The 16,590-nt window shown below is 35.1% G+C and overlaps 1 protein-coding gene and 1 pseudogene across 2 annotated transcripts; one reads left to right on the top strand and one right to left on the bottom strand.

Annotated features, from left to right (window-relative positions):
• Positions 1–8,018: 8,018 nt before the first annotated feature.
• Positions 8,019–9,782, top strand: LOC120192023 (uncharacterized protein At4g06598-like). 2 transcript variants are annotated; one of them, XM_039194868.1, is made up of 2 exons: positions 8,019–8,135; positions 9,029–9,782. In XM_039194868.1, exon 2 carries the CDS (start codon positions 9,049–9,051, stop codon positions 9,754–9,756), a length of 708 nt encoding a protein of 235 aa, XP_039050799.1. In that variant the 5' UTR covers positions 8,019–8,135; positions 9,029–9,048; the 3' UTR covers positions 9,757–9,782. The 2 variants fall into 2 exon arrangements, with proteins under 2 accessions (XP_039050799.1, XP_039050800.1); XM_039194869.1 differs by having other exon boundaries at positions 8,034–8,135; positions 9,036–9,782.
• Positions 9,783–13,592: 3,810 nt separating this feature from the next.
• On the bottom strand, positions 13,593–15,825 carry LOC120192022 (annotated as a pseudogene).
• Positions 15,826–16,590: the final 765 nt, after the last annotated feature.

Raw genomic sequence — 16,590 nt, 5'->3', positions numbered from 1 at the left:
ATTAAACTTTAAATTTTTAAGCTCGACTCAACTTATGTACACCAAAGCAAAAAAAAAAAAAAATCCACGCCTAGTGCCTATAGTCCAAGAGGCACATACATTAAACAATCATCCTACATGCAAACTATTTCATTATCCACAACGTCATTTGCTCCATTTGTTATTTTGGCAATAAATTCTGGAGGAAAGTGAGTGCATTATCAAAGCTAGATCAAGAGACAAAGAACCCTGGAAGTCCGGATGAGAAGCCAATGTTGTACTTATGTGCTGGTTCAATGTAAAAAGCACAGTCAAGTCTTTGTTGCTCCTGTTTTCCACCAATTATTTACTCATTTCCAAGGAAACTGAAATGCAACTCCAGTAACTGCTGTACAAGAAGGAAGAAAAAACTTATTATATATAATTAGTTAAACATCTGATAAAGTATACCGCAAGCCAAACCAAAAATGCCTCCTCAAAAGCAAACCAGAGTCCAGGTATCAAAGAGTAAGATTTTGAGTGGAAAAAGAGCGAGGTTATACATAATCTGGCGTTGCGTGTTCATGCTGCTTTGTTGGAGGGATCACGGAGACGAAAATCGTCCGTAAAGCTCGACATTCATGCTACATGTTATCAGCATTAGATTCGATGGTACAGATATAGCGTCAGTAATTGTAAAAACTAGAACCCAGGGCATATAGAGATGTTCACTAGCTAAACATGCCAAAGAAGGCAACGGAATATGTACAAAGCAGCAAAGCATAGGAACCTGCATCCATCTTATCTCGATTTTGTTAGGTGATTTTCTTCTAGGAAGTGAGTATAAGAATGTACATTCTTGACTTATTTTGAGGTGTGGAAACAGCCTCTTTGTGAAATGAAAGAGAAAGGCATTCGGCATCCGAAAACACCCTTTTATGCTCTAAAGAACAATTTAAGACCAAATCATTCTGATGTAAAAGTACCTGTTTCAGGCAATAAATATAGTGAAGAACAGCATAGGCTGACAACATTAACAAAATGCTGCAAGGAAAGCAAAGAATTCTAGGCACAAGCAGTCAGTACAAATCTACAACCATACCTAATGAAATTGCCTTTAAAAAAACTCTATCTCTATAATGAATCTGAAGCACTTAAGAAACCAAATCCCATCCCTGCATAAGTTCAAAATACCAAAATCAATTAATGCAAAATTCATACATATAAATTAGAAAGTCCAAATGATACCTCTAACTTATCACATAACAACTCCGTATTAAATCAGAGTATAAATATGTCTAAAAATTACATTTTTTTACACCACCGGAATATTAGTGGAATTGCAATCCATAAACTGTTCTTCTTTTGAAATCATTTTAAAATTAAAAGAATAATAAAAAACTCTTTTCAATTTTTTTTAACTGAAAGCGCATCTAGCGTAGTGGTATCATAGTACCCTCCCACGGTACTGACGGGGGTTTGATTCCCCGGATGCGCAGTGAAACTAGCACCGTGATTTCTAACTGATAGTATCTGATTTTAGCTATTGTTCTATAAGGATATTCATGTCAAAACAATTCTCTAATGAGTTTGGTTTTTAGTTAACATTTTTTTTCTGTATAATGTTTTTAGATAGTAAAGTGCTTTAAAACCAAGAAACAAACTTCGAAAGTGGTGTTGCGATTCTACCTAAGATTTACAGACGTTTCAGATATTCTGCTTAGGAACAGTGTAAATCTAATGTTTGGATTTGCTTTTAGGTTGTAAATTTGATCTTTGTAGCTGCAAATGTGACATGGTGTTCGAATTCTACAAACACGCCCAAGATTTAAAGACGAACGGTTGATTTGATCAAAGTTTCATGGACCGGAGGAGGAAGAATGGCAGCTAGTTAAGATAACGAGAGGCATAGATTTAATTTGCAGTTCGATTGTATTTTTGGTTGTGTTACGCTTATCGTGATTTCAGCATAAAATAGTAGGTATCACGATCGTGTAATAACAATTCCGGACCATACTTTTACTTCTGTATAATGACCCCTATTCCACTAGTATACCGCTGGCGTAACTTTAAATGCTCGCTAATTAAACGTTGAAGCTGGTGCTTTAGGGTTTGAACCAAGGTGCTTTGATTATGTATGCATTTCTTTTTATCATGTATTTGTTCATAACTACAGAATTAATGGATGATTAAGTTTTACATCTAAATTAGTTATTTATTTTTGTTAAATATAATTTGCATAACCCTTTTTTAAGCCCTAAGTTTGAGCTTTGAAAAATATAAATGTGTTGCTTTAAATATGGATTTGAGCTTTGAAACATGTTTAATGATATGCATGATTTATGGTTTAGATTATGAATTGGTCGATAAATATGTGTTTTTATGGTGCTAGATGATTTTAGGTAACTTCCTTAAGCCTTGAGAATCAATTTAGCCTTAAACTAAAGTGTTTGGAAGGGTTTTGGAGTGATTCTTCAACCTAGAAAGAGGCAATTTTTAGCCTAGGTATTAGAACTTGAGGAACAGTACCGATATCATATGAACTGATGAAGAAATCTAGAAGTTTTAGACATAAATATTGATATTATTCTTTAGAGTATTGATATTGTTCATCTATAACCGATACCAACGGTTCGGTATCGATACCGAACAACTTCGAGACTTTTTTTAGTATCGATATTCGTCTAAGAGTATTTATACTATATGGTTGAGTATCAATACTTTCTGCTTTAGAAGTCATGATTGGCTTTTATAAAGGTTTATAAGAGCACTCATAATAGCAAGATTTAATGCCCTTGAAGCTTAAATAATCATATATGATTAGAACAGTTGTAAAAGTTTGGTGGATAACATCTCAGAAATATTTCTAAATATACCAGTATTGAAAAAGTCGATAGTGTATAACCTATTTATCATGCCTAATAAAAAAAGAAAAGCAATAAAGAAGAGATAGGGAAGGTGAAGGAGAAACGATGAGGCATACTTGGATCATCGCTTGTTCACCACAAACAATCATAATTCTCACTTTATCTGGCCTTTCTTTAAAGTATTTTTTATATTCACAATTATCTCTGTTCATTTTATTGTCTTAAACTCGCATATACTTACAGACTATACAATTTGAACTCGAGTTATCAAAGAAAAACCAAATTCACTCAACTACTGGGACCACTCCGAGGGTATAGAAGCATCATAATAAATTTTGTAAAAATTGCTCGTCCACCTCAGTTGGTAGAGCGCAAGGCTCTTAACCTTGTGGTCGTGGGATCGAGTCTCACGGTGGACATTTCATAATTCTGACTGCCGGAGGTCTTTCACGGAAGCTGCCTCAACCTGGCGTTGGAGGCAGCCTACTACCCTACCTCCCTCTCACCCCATTACATATGAGAATAGGGTACGCTAATTTATAATAATTCTTGTGTAAATATATATTATTATAAAAAATAAAAATAAAAAATTATTATCTTGAAAATAATTATATTTGGTGTCTAAATAATAATGTCTTAAAAATTTAGTGATCATTTGGGAGCTCAGTTGACATAGTCATTAGACTATGTATTTATCGTGAAAAGTCTCTTTAAAATCAAAAAATGGATTGAAAGACAAAAATTGGTTAATTGGTTTAAAATTTCTAATAACATAAAAAATTATGTCATTAGGTGGATTAAATATTTTAATCATTCATTAGAGTAAAAATCCACATAAAACTCTTGTTATACCAATTCAACATGAATGATTAAAATGACAACAAAGTTTGATGTGAGTGACTAAAATGACATTAAAGTCTAACATGGGTGACTAAAATGATAACAATGTCTAATGGCTTCATTATTAATTTAACATGAGTGATTAAATTGACATTGAAGTCTAACGTGGGTGGCTAAAATGACATTAATGTCTAACGTGAGTGGCAAAATGATAACAATGTCTAATGGCTCCATTATCATTTCAAATGTGAGTGACTAAAATTGATGGGCAAAATATCATTTATGAAAGTTAGAATGATCAAATATGTAGTTTATCCTAATATTTTTTTTAACAAATATCATTAAAATTTTCTAAATGTTTTTCTTTTCAAAAAACAGTTTTACGATTTCGCCAATTGTAGTCTTGACGAATCGCCCGGATATAAGCAGTTGGGATCCGTCTCGTTTTCAATGTCTTCCAGATCGTATCTCGGGGAACGCTATCATACGCCTTTTCAAGGTCAATGAACGCCATGTGAAGATCTCTATTTTTTCCCTATATTTCTCCATAAGTCGTCGCAGTAGATGAATCGCCTCCATAGTAGACCTGCCTGGCATAAAGCCAAATTAGTTTTCCGAAACCCTAGTAACTTGTCTCAACCTAGCCTCTATCACCCTTTCCTATAGTTTCATGGTATGGTTGAGTATTTTAATACCTCTGTAGTTACCACAACGTTGGGGATCTCCTTTATTCTTATAGATTGATATCACCGTAGACTCTCTCCATTCCTCTGGCATCGTGGCAGTCTCTAAAATAATATTAAAGATGTTGGTTAACCACTTAACTCCCTCTTCTCCTAGGGCCAACCACACAGTGATAGGAATTTGATCTGGACCGACAGCTTTGTCCCTCCTCATCTTTCTAAGAGCCATTTTGACTTCCTCAAATCCAATCCTACTTGTAGGACAGTCATTGGCCGCAGTAAGATGATTGGATGACCCATCAACAGTACTATCTGTACAGGGAGAGACACCGTCATTAAATAATCCAAAGAAGTAACTACCCCAAACCCTCTTAATATCATGATCTTTCACTAAAAGATCACTATTGTTATCCTTTACAAACCTAATGCTACCTAGATCATTTTTCCTATTCTCTCTGGATTTTGCAAGCCTGAAGATGCCGCTTTGTCCTTTCTTGGTGTCTAATTTCTTGTACATTTCTTCGTATGCCTTATCCTTTGCTTTAGCCACCATTTTCTTGGCTTCCTACTTTGTCTCATTGTATCTTTGTTTAGCTCTCGATCTTTCGTCGTCGTCATTGCATTGTAGAAACTCCTTGAAGCAAGTTTGCTTTATCTTCACTTTAGTTTGGACTTCTTCGTTCCACCACCATGATTCTTTATGTTCCTTTACCTTCCCTGTTGACAACCCAAGGGTGTTTTTGCCCACATCTTTGATGGAATTTGCCATATTTTTCTATAACATATCTACATTATTTGAGTTTGTAGTTCCAAAACCTGTATTAGATAAAACCTTACTCCTAAAGTCATCAGCTGTCTCTCCATGTAAGTTCTTCCAAAGGATCCTAGGTTTACCAAGTTTAGCCCTCCTATGAGTACTCTGCCCGTGGTGTACGCGGAACACTAAAACCAACAATCTGTGTTGTGATGCACATGCCTCTTCAGGGAATACCTTATAGTCAATGCAAGCCCATCGATCCCGATTTCGAACCAGGATGTAGTTGATTTGGGTACAATGTCCCCCGCTATGGAACAAGATCAAGTTCATATCTCTCTTGTTAAAGAAGGAGTTTGTGACCACCATATCATGTGCAGTAGCAAAATCAAGCAACTTACGCCCCTCCTCGTTCCTACTACCAAAACCAAAACCCCCATAAACATCGTCATACCCGTCGGATGCGCTACCTATATGGTCATTGAAGTCTCCCCCTATGAAAACTCTTTGGTCCTCCGGAATGCTCCTAAGTACGTCATCTAACTGATCCTAGAAGCAACGTTTATCCCCCTCCCCTAGGCCAACGTGTGGGGCGTACACTGAAAGGACATTCACCACTTCCGCTTCTATAATAACCTTAATCATCATGATCCTATCCCGGTATCTACAAACTTCAACTACATTTTCTTTGAGCCTAGAGGATACCAAGATACCCACCCCATTTCTAGCGTTATCTATACCTGAATACCACAACTTGTACCCATTACACTCTCTGGCGCATGCACCTTTCCACCTAGTCTCCTGAATATATGCAAAATCTATTTTCCTATTACTAAGTACGTCGGTCAGCTCCAACAACCTAGCATTTAATGTGCCTATATTCAACGAACAAACTCTAAGTCTAGTCTCCTTGACACCACTCTGTCGAGCCCTCCCCCTATACGCCCTATGGGATCTAGAAGAAGGACATAACCTCAAGTAATCATCTGTAGCCGAAGCTATGAGGAACTATGAAAAGGAATCCAAAGAAGACAGAAGATGCACCAATAAAACGCTAGAGAATTAAGGGGTACTAAGAAGCATAGTTGGTTACTTAATAGGATTTTAAGACAAATTAACACTATCTTACTTAACTTAGGCCAACAGCTAGAAACCAATGATTGGATTTATATCTTACTTAAATATGTAAAATTTAGATACATAGGTTATTTTTATCTTTGTGTCCAAATCCGAACATGTCAAACAGATTTAACTTATTTAACACCCAAGATCTAATACTTTTAAAAAATCAACAGATTAGATTTAATAATATATTTATAGCTACCATAATCAGACTAAAAATATAAGCCAAAAGAAATCAATCAAATGCTAACTCTAACAGGCAGATCTCACTAGAATAACATAGAATCCTATTATTCAAAACCAAGAACCCGAGTTTACTATCACACGTTAACAAAATAGTAAGGGGAAAAAACAACTAAAATTGTTGGGATATATATATAAAAAGAAAGGCTGAACAATACTTAAACTTTCTAGCAGCTATTACCAATACGATCCCAGATCCAGAACCAAGAAGAAATCCCCAGTTATTCTAATCAAATATTTATCACTAAACAATCAAAAAATTCCAAAATGCTAGCTCTACCAAACGAATTAACAACATGCAAAATACCAGAATCTTAAAAAAATTAACTTATAATTAAGAACCCTAAAAACCCAAAAATTTTCCCAAATTTTAAAGGGGATCGGAAACGAAATCTAAAAATTTGAGAACGAAATTCAGATCCAAGAAACTCAAGAGAAAACATATGGAAATGGAAGCACCTGAAGAAGTCGTTTCGGGAGGACGAAGCGATAATCGCTTTTCTAGTTTAGCTTTTAAATAATACCTGTAAGAATAACAATTTATCTCGCAATATAACCCCACACCAAATCCTGTTTTTAATCACTAACCAAGAGCAAACAGATCCAAAACTTTGACAAGTTCCTGAATTCTGGTCTAATGAGAATCTGTAAGATAGATAGATCTGGGAGAAAGACACTGAGTCCATCGACTATTAAAAGTTACAAAATGATCATTCAATTATTCAATTGTTCAACTCAGTCTGTCATAATTTTTTTAATGGAAAAGGACAAGTTTGAAACATATGAATAGTCGGGTAACCATTTTGTAACTTTTAATAGTATGGGACTAAAAAAAATAACTCCCTATTCAGGGGCAGAGCCAGGATTAAATATTGGCAGAGGCCGAAATATTATACTTTTTAAGAAAAATACAGCGACTTATTAGGTATTTAAACTCAAAATTTAGAAGACAATGTCTATTTGTCTAATATTTAAACTTACAATGACCTAAATTGTTATTAAACCAAAAAAAATTGAGAACATGAGATTATCCTTATTTAGTTTGCCCCCTACTTAATTAAATATTTAATAAATTCTTGTATTTTTCAATTTGAATACTTATAATTTACATGAACCAGAATAATATTAAACCAAAATTTATCGAATATATAAAAATTTTACAAGGGTCAAGACCTCTTTGGGCCCCAACAAAGCTTCGTCTCTGACCTATGTTCAATGAATCATTTTATAACTTCTAATAATTAAAAAACTGCATGAATCAACTTACCTTAGTGATTAAAAGAAATTGTTATTATTCATAGAGGTTACAGGAATAGAATTAGAATATTCAAAACTTTAGGGATCAATTTAGAATGAGTCCATAGTTTGAGGACGTATGATGTTATTAGCTCTAAACATTTTAAACCGAAAGTAGTAGCGAGGGTTAGTACATAATATTTGTATTTTGAAAGGGTTAAAAAGTAATTTTTTTCCAGATTTTATTTTGTTAATTCCAGTCCCTGATTCCCCACTTACAGACTCCAATGCAGAGAGAGGGAAAAATATAAATAAAAGGACGGAGGAAGCCTTCATTAAAAAGAAAAGAACTACAAAAAAACCCTAATTAATAGTTAGCTATCGATTCAGAAACATTAGATTTCAAATCTGAATTCTTCAGTTTCAGGAAAGGTAAGCTTTTCGTTTTGTTGTTGTAATTATTTTGTTTGTATTTTTGTATTGCACAAATTTAGCATAAAATAATGTTTTATTTGTGTTTGTTTTTATTTATTTTAACTTCGAAAGCGAATCCGTTGTCGAGGAAACATGGAAAGTAAAGAGACTTCAAAGTTCTTTCAGTATATGAATCTTCAGTATTCTATAGCTTTGCTTAGCTTACGTGATTTTTATTCATTTATTATCGAGTATTTAGAGCACAAGTTATTGTAGGATTTGAAAAAGAAGCTGTAGATAGTGCCGGAACCGTTGTTCTAAGTTCATTTGTGAGATTTTGCTTTGCATTTTCGAGTTTTGTAGAATCAATTGAAGACTGTCATTCAAGGCTACGACTGAGTTTTTAGAGGGTTTTGAGGATTGTTCTTGATCTGTTTCCCGTATAGACTTGCTATCTTGGTGAATTTGTTAATATGCAGTTGGGGTGATATTTCTTCTTTTACTTTGTTTTCTAATTTGATGTTGTGAAATGTTCAAAGGTTGTTTGGCCATGCAAATTAAGGGATTATTCCTTTGCTTCCTGGTAAAAGTACCCTTTTCTGTAAATTGGTATTTGCTACAGTACTCTGACAATAGTGAACAATTTTCACTTGGGGTTTACTAAGACTATTCATAGTGTCCTTTTATGTGCAGTTTACCGTCTATGCTTATGCTGTCTACCAGACATGGCTGCTTATATGTTTGGATCATTATATCCTATATAACAGTAGTAGTGATGCATCATTTTCTGATTTCCTCTGCTGAATGGAGATATTATTGTCTCTTGCTTTGTGAAAAATTTCACTGGGGTCTTCATGTTTGCCTTCGTTCTTTTCATAACTAGTTGTTTCATGATCCCACGCTCTTTGCAGGAAAAAGGTTGTTCTTAGCCATGGCAAATTCCAAGGGTCCAACAAATATAAGAAATTTTATGTTTTCTGGAAAGCATGCTTTACTTCCTCCAAAAATTCCATTTCCACCGGTCTCCCCCACATATACTGATTATGTCCCCAACAATGTAAATGGGTCAAGAGCAGTTCAAAAGCGTAGGGAGGGAAATAAACATCATCAGCGCACTTCCTCTGAAAGCTTCCGGATAGAGGAACAGCCTTCTTGGCTCGATGATCTCCTTAATGAGCCAGAGACTCCTGTGCACAAAGGAAGTCATCGACGTTCTTCAAGTGACTCTTTTGCATATATCGATCCATCTAGTGCTCCTAATGTGGATTATGTGGCACAAGATGACTATAGATACAAAAGCATGATTACTGCACCATCTTGGGCATCTCAAGATGCTCGGTTTTCCTCTTTCTATACTGATGTGAACTTGGTAAAGCAAAAGAATAGGGCATGGGATTCGTCTTTGAGTGTTGTGTCTCATCTGAGCAGACTTCCGTCTCTTAGAGAAAACACCATTCTTCAGAGTTTAGGATCATCATGTGCACCACAAGAAGTAGAGGTTGCTCCATCAACTGCAAGTGAAAAACAAGATTCTTCTGAACCTGCTTCTCTTGGTGCAAAAGCTTCTTCTGAGAAGAACGATAATTCTCACAATAAATCTCCTGCATGCGACAGCAATACTAAACGTGCCAAACAGTGAGTTTCCTTTTGTATTGTTCCAATTGTTGGGGTTCGCCTGGGCAGGGGAAGACCGATATTGACTCGAGAGTTTTCTCTTTGAAAAGATTTTTGAAATGTGAGGAGTCACCACCAATCATTTAAGGTGGGATTGGGACACCAAAGAAACCAGGTGATTTTAATAAAACATTTTGTTTTTATAAAAATATCAAGTTTTAAGATCTGCGAAAATCCAAAAATCAGGTTCGGGAGTCAGTTACATGTGGGGAAGGATTAGCACCCCCACAAGCGCCAAAAAATTGGTATCTAGTTGATTATCTTATATTTAAAATCGAAAATTTTGAGTTCGATCTTTATTTAATTTGAAAATCATTATGGATGCAAAGTTAAAAGGGTATTCGTTTATTAAAGCCGATAGCCTTCGCCTCCTAACATAAACGCGGGAGATCAACTATTGTACTCAATAACCGAATATTGACTCGATTTTGAAATCATGATGCGGTCTTTGAAAAGGATGTCGACCTATTTCGGGAATCACCAGTGGTCACCCCTGAGCATACTTGCGGGAGATATACCATTAATTCCCTAATAAGTGAACATTACCTTAGGTTTAAAAATAAAATGCAATCAAACAATTTTTTATGAATCCTAATTAAGCTAAGGTAAATTATAGGTTTTTTCTAGCTTAAGGTGTCGAATTATGAAAGTTAAAGAACCCAAAGGCACAAAACCTAGAAGTGTAGGTTCTAATATTAACCCTATTTGACTTTTAAATCAATTATTGAATCGAATAACCGAGATGGTCCCTCGAGCATTTAGGCGAGGGCCAACTCGAATTATTCCCTAAATTAAAAGGACTAGAGTGAAATCTAACCTAAAGTAGAGGTTCTAACATTAACTTAAATTAATTTTAATAAATATTATTTCGAATAATTAAATTGGAACCTCTAGCAAAAGCGAAGACCAAATTAAGAATTCACCTAATTAAAGGACTAAATGTGAAATCAAGCCCAAGATGGAGACTCTAATATTAATCTTAATTAATTATGTCAAAAGGATAATCTAGTTAAAAGTTTAGGGACTAGAATGTGAGAAGCCAAGATTAAGGCTCTAATTACTATCCCTAATTAACCTTACTAATCATTGAATCGAATAATCGAAATGAAACCTCGAGCATCTAAATGCGAGAGTCAAATCGAATTATTCCCTAAATTAAAGGATTAAAATGTGAGAAATCTAAACCTAAGGTTCAATCTAATTCAAGTTAACTAAATCCAAGACTAAATTAAAAAACCTAAACATGTGTAGGAATTAAAAGGAATTAAACCAACTCGAACATGAACCTTTTTTAAAAATAAAGGAATATGTAACAAACAAATACAAAAAAAAAACCGAATAAATAAATAATTATAGAAATAAATGAATGATCGGAATACCAATTGAATGCTAGGAAAAATGAAATAAGAAATGGAACAGATAAAGGACAAAAGTATGAAACATATTAAAAAAGTAAACTAAATTAAGGGAGACAAACATTAAAATTAAAGGAAATAACTTATTAAAAATATGCCAACTTTACATCTATTGTAATACATTTGGGAAAAGAAATAAGATATAAACAATTAATATAAATCAAACTAAACTATGGAAATAATTTAAAAAAATTAATTATATAAAAGGAAATGTGCATACAATGATATATATGAATGCTATTAAAAAAGAGAAATACTTATTAGAAATAGAAATATATATTTAGAGTCGTTATTATGCATAAAATAAATAAATAAATGTAATGGGAAATTACAAAATTAATCCAGACAAATTAAAATAAAATTTAAAAGATCACTACATATGATCAAAATATAAAAATACGCTAAAGTTATAGAGAATAAAACGTGAATATACCAAAAAACACAAAAGAACGCATGGAAATGGATACAATTATGAAAACGGTGCCAGTGGCCACTTTGCAAGAACATGGTAAAAGTCGGGGGATTTGAAAGAAATTCCCCTCGAAATGTTTCTATAAAAGGAAACTTTTTTTCTTTTTATAATTTTCATTTTTTTTCATTTTTTTAAAAAAAAAAGTAGAGAGGAGAAAGCCACCACCTTCTGTGGTTGTTGGCCACCAAAATTCATGGGTGAACTCTCTCAGGCTCCTCGTCTCGGATCTAAGCTCGATTTCGCACTAAACGACTTCTATCGTTGTGTAAACGGTCGAGACCGTTCGGCTTTCCGGGCTCCGGTGACTCCTCCAACGACCAAGGTAAGCCCCGATCTACCAACCTTTTATTTTTTTCGTATTTTTGACTGCAAAATAGCTAGATTAAAAATACTAGATTTTTTTGTTTCGAAAACCATTATCACCCTTTTTTTAACGAAACTAAATATTGTTTTTTCCGAAAACTAAATAAAACTAAGCAGTAAAGGCAAACAGAAGCTACTCGAAAAGAAAAAAAATACCTGGAAATGTTGTTTATTTGCTTCGAAAAACGGGATTACAGAGCTCTTTTTTTCGAATCCAATGAGCTTTTTACAGTGTTTATCATTTGGGTTTTATACCCATTTTTACAGAAAATGAAATGATGTTGTTTTGTTGCTTCATTGTTGTTTGTTGCTTCATTGTTGTTTGTTGCAGGAGTGTAGCTTGGCGTGGAGCAGCAGCTTGACTGAGATTAGGGCAGAGGATTGGCAGGAGCTGATTGGTGAAGTGGGCAGCTAGGGCTAAGTTAGACTCAGGATCCGGGTTACGGGTCCGGTTGCTTTTTTGGGCTCCGGGTCGGGTCTGTTTGTGTTTGGGGCTGTTTGGTTTGTATTTAGAAGGATTGAGTTTTAATTGATTTGGGCTTGGTAAAAGGGTTTTGGTCTAGTTAAAAATAGTACTCAAACTCCTCTCCTATATTAGTTACTAAAGTTTAAAAATTTTTAATTTAACTATTCAACTTTCAAATAGTTCATGTATTAATATTTTAATTTATTTTATTAATAATTTTATGATAGGACATTTATATTATTATCTTATTAATATATAATTAAAACAATAAATTTGAAAGTTAAAATAATCAAATTAGGAGTTATATGAAAGTTTTTTTTTGAAGGGGTTGTTTGTATTCAATAAAATGTTCGAATATAAAACGAGACATAAAATGAACCTCATTAAAATACATTGCAAATTACCAACACGATAAAGGAACAAATCCAATGAGCTTAAAATACATCATCCATCTCACCCTCAACCATAGACAGCCCACCCAAGCTACACAAGGAGTTATATGAAAGTTAAGTAATTAAATTAAAATAAATAAACTTCAGTAATAAAAATAGGAACGAAAAGATAGATAAGTGATGAATGATGTAATTTACCCATAAAAAATATCACGTTGTAACATTAAAATTTTAACGGCGAAATACTAAAATAGAATAAAAGTAATAATTTAGATACTAAACGTGTAATATACCCTAAAATTTATTCACTCAAATGAACATTCTTCATTTCAAATTTCAATAGTCATTCAATAACACAAATAACAAAAGTAAAAAGGTCAAAAAAATATGAGATCTTGAAGCTCCAAAAGCAGGAAAACTCGAGAATTACAACTAATAACACTATACATGATCTTCCATGATACAGAAAAGTAAATATATGTTCGAAAAACGGATTACATATGACCTGGAAAATAATGCCTTCAAATTCTGAAACCCCATTTTTTCGTCCCCTCTCTCTTCGCCGTCCTCCTTGAGTTCGGATCTATGATATTTTCCAGTGATTTTACCTGCTTCTTTCAAGAGCTCAGCCAGCCTACTCTTCTCATCTTCGAAATCTGGATTTGCAATTCCGAGTTTTTCTCGTAATTTGAGTACATACCCCAATATCTCAATTGCATCTTCAACCCTGATTTTTATATCAGAAGATGAGTAATTGAATTCTTGATTTAAACAGTATAAAATGTACAGTACCCTAAATGCATATCAAACTCATCCTACTTGCATCTCGGCAGAATGCTATAAATATTTAACAACATATGATAGAACTAAAATGGATCATAAGCTATGAATGGGATTTGATGCATGGTGGTTTAAAATATTAGTTACCTTCCCATAGCATCATAAGTTGCTGCAAGATTGCTATATACTCCCAGAGTATCTTGATGACATGAGCCACATTCCTTCTCGAAAATTGCCCTTGCTTCTTTAAAACAACTCACCAGCCTCATCTATCTTGAATAACTGAACACAAGCCAAGCCCATTTGATTCAACACGACTCCAAAGAAGGCTGACTTCCTCTCCCCACTGGCTCTAAGCTTCGCTACTGCACTCTCAAAAGACTTCCTTGCTTCTTCATACCTCCCAAGAATGTAAAGCATCACCCCCATCCATGCTTCGATTCCTGCAATTGTGCTTTGCTGTCCGGGTTTGTCTTCCAACTTCATTGCTTTCTGCAAGAGCTTCAATGCCTCCTCAGGCTCATCGACGGATTCATATATGGCCGAAATTTCAGTTAATCCACCAGCTCTCTTCTGCTGTGATTCCAGGTGCAGGTTTTGCAAAGATCCTCAGGGCATTTTCACAATAGGATTTCGACTCTCGGAGCTTTCCAGTCCTGTGGTATAGATCCGCAAGTTGCACAAAGACAGAGCCAACTTGAGGGTGGTTGTCACCCTTTGATGATTTGAACACAGTCAGTGCCTTTTGGTAGGAGAAGACGGCCTCATCAAAGCGACATAAAGACATGTAAATATTGCCAATGTTGACATCAATAGCAGCTACTTCATACTCCTGCCCATTGGCAATCATTGCCATGCTGGCTAGGACAAGGAGCTCAAGGGCCACTTCGTAATCTCCCTTAGCCTCGCATACAAGTGCCATCAACCTGCGGTCAGCTGCCTCTTCAAGTGATGCCGGTTCACTGTGTGCGTGATGAATTTCAAGAGTTTTCTTGCACAATTCTTCAGCTTTATCGAATTGCATTGCTTGAACATGGCCTCAGCCAAGTACCTATATTTCCATAAATCATGAATAAGCTCAAAATTTTAAGCAAAAAAGACAAACAACCATTCTACAGAAAACCCAGAAACAGAACAAATCTAAAACCAAAAATCTCCTCTAGTACTAAACCTTCAATAACATCCCTTCTTTTAAAGTTAAAAACCACAATCAATTCACTAACTACAGTGACAAAAAAATATTACACAAAGAATCATGAAAGAAGCAAGCAGTTTGCAACTTGTTACACAATTTCAAGTTCATCAATTCATCATATATACATATGATTGAATCAATACATGTTAATCTATCCTACATTTGACTCTCCCCAGAAAGAACATAATCTGCGCCTTAATGATTTAACACAAGCACCAAAAAGAACTCAAATATCCTATTAAATCTTGACAGTAATAAGCCATTAAAAAGAGAGTAAGATAACCTGCAAGTTTCGCCAACTCTAGCGTCGGTCTCTCCCAGAGCCTGGATCTGAATCTTTAGGCCTTCTTCATAGCACCCAATTGATTTCTCCACTTGTCCCAGCATCGAGTACGTATCCTCCAGCTGCATATACCCTGAGAACGCAGCCAACGCGTGATCCGGACCCCGTTCCAAATCGGGCTCTTGAATCGCCCGTTCCAGAACGGAACCGCCTCATCGAACCTCCCCAAGCTGCAATAAATCGCCGCCAGCACGTGCAAGCTCATCGCCAGATCCAAACTGGGCTCACCTTCCACGGCGCACCTCTCGAACGACTTCGCCGCTCGAATCGCATAGTCCAAAGCTTTAGTGGGACCCTCACCGGAAGCGATGGTATCCCGGGCCAATTTAAGCAAAAAAGGGCCGAGATCCGGGTTATCGAGCGAGGAATCGTCTGGGTTGGTGAGTCGGGTGGAGGTTTCTAGGCGGAGCGGGCTGGAGAAGCCTTGGATCGGGAAGGGGACGGGAGCTTTTTGTTGGGCGTCCGAGGTGGATTCTGAGTCGGCGGCTCCGACACTGTAATACGTAACGAAGGAGCGTCGGGTGGAGATTTGAGACCCGGCATTATTGGATCAAAATAAATAAATAAATTGGAGATGCAAAATTAAAAAATAAAATGAATTGGAAGATGAAAGGGAAGGAAACTTGGATGATTTGATAATGGAGAGATACGAATTAAAATTAAAAATAAATAAGATACTTAATTGATTAGAACAAGCCAGCAGTCTCACCAGTCTTGTCCACCGGCTGGTGAGATTAGGATTTACTTAACGCCAGGTCAAAACAGTAAATACACCCATATTTGACTAGAATAAACTACGCATATGATCATTTAATTACTATATATTTTGAATTTATTAAACATCTCAATAATAAAAGAAAATGTTATTATTTCTAAAACTTTTAAGTACGAGTAATTATATATGTAGAATGTGTGTATATTATTAATGATTAAAAAAGATGATAAACAAATTATAAACTGTAAACAAATATTACGGCATATGTTTTTCTATATATTGATGTTTTTGAATAGAGAAAATAACTTCAGTGACCGAAAATATCTTATAATATATGATTTTAATCAACTTTTTTTGGATTTGTGAAAATGACCAACAAATTCGCAACGCGAACTCCTATTTCGCAACCTAGTTTCCAAATTTGCAACGCGATTATGTAAATCGCATTGTGATTTTTTAAATTCGCGTTTTCGAAATGTGCTTTTCCAAATTCGCGTTGCGATTTTCCAAATTCGCAACACGAATATGTAAATCGCAACGCGAATTTGGAAAATCGCAACGTGAATTTGTAAATCTCAACGCGAATTTGTAAATCGTAACACAAAAGTCAAATTCGCAACACATAAGTCAAATTCGCAACACAAAAGTCAAATTCACA

The sequence above is a fragment of the Hibiscus syriacus genome, unplaced genomic scaffold (genome assembly GCF_006381635.1).
Source record: "Hibiscus syriacus cultivar Baekdansim isolate YM2019G1 unplaced genomic scaffold, ASM638163v2 tig00116971_pilon, whole genome shotgun sequence".
NCBI classification, from domain to species: Eukaryota; Viridiplantae; Streptophyta; class Magnoliopsida; order Malvales; family Malvaceae; genus Hibiscus; species Hibiscus syriacus.
This window is presented reverse-complemented; position numbering and strand designations above follow the sequence as displayed.

Bases quoted from the DNA above. Each gene is read 5' to 3' on its own strand.
- LOC120192023 (XM_039194868.1), top strand. From the start codon at position 9,049: ATGGCAAATTCCAAGGGTCCAACAAATATAAGAAATTTTATGTTTTCT.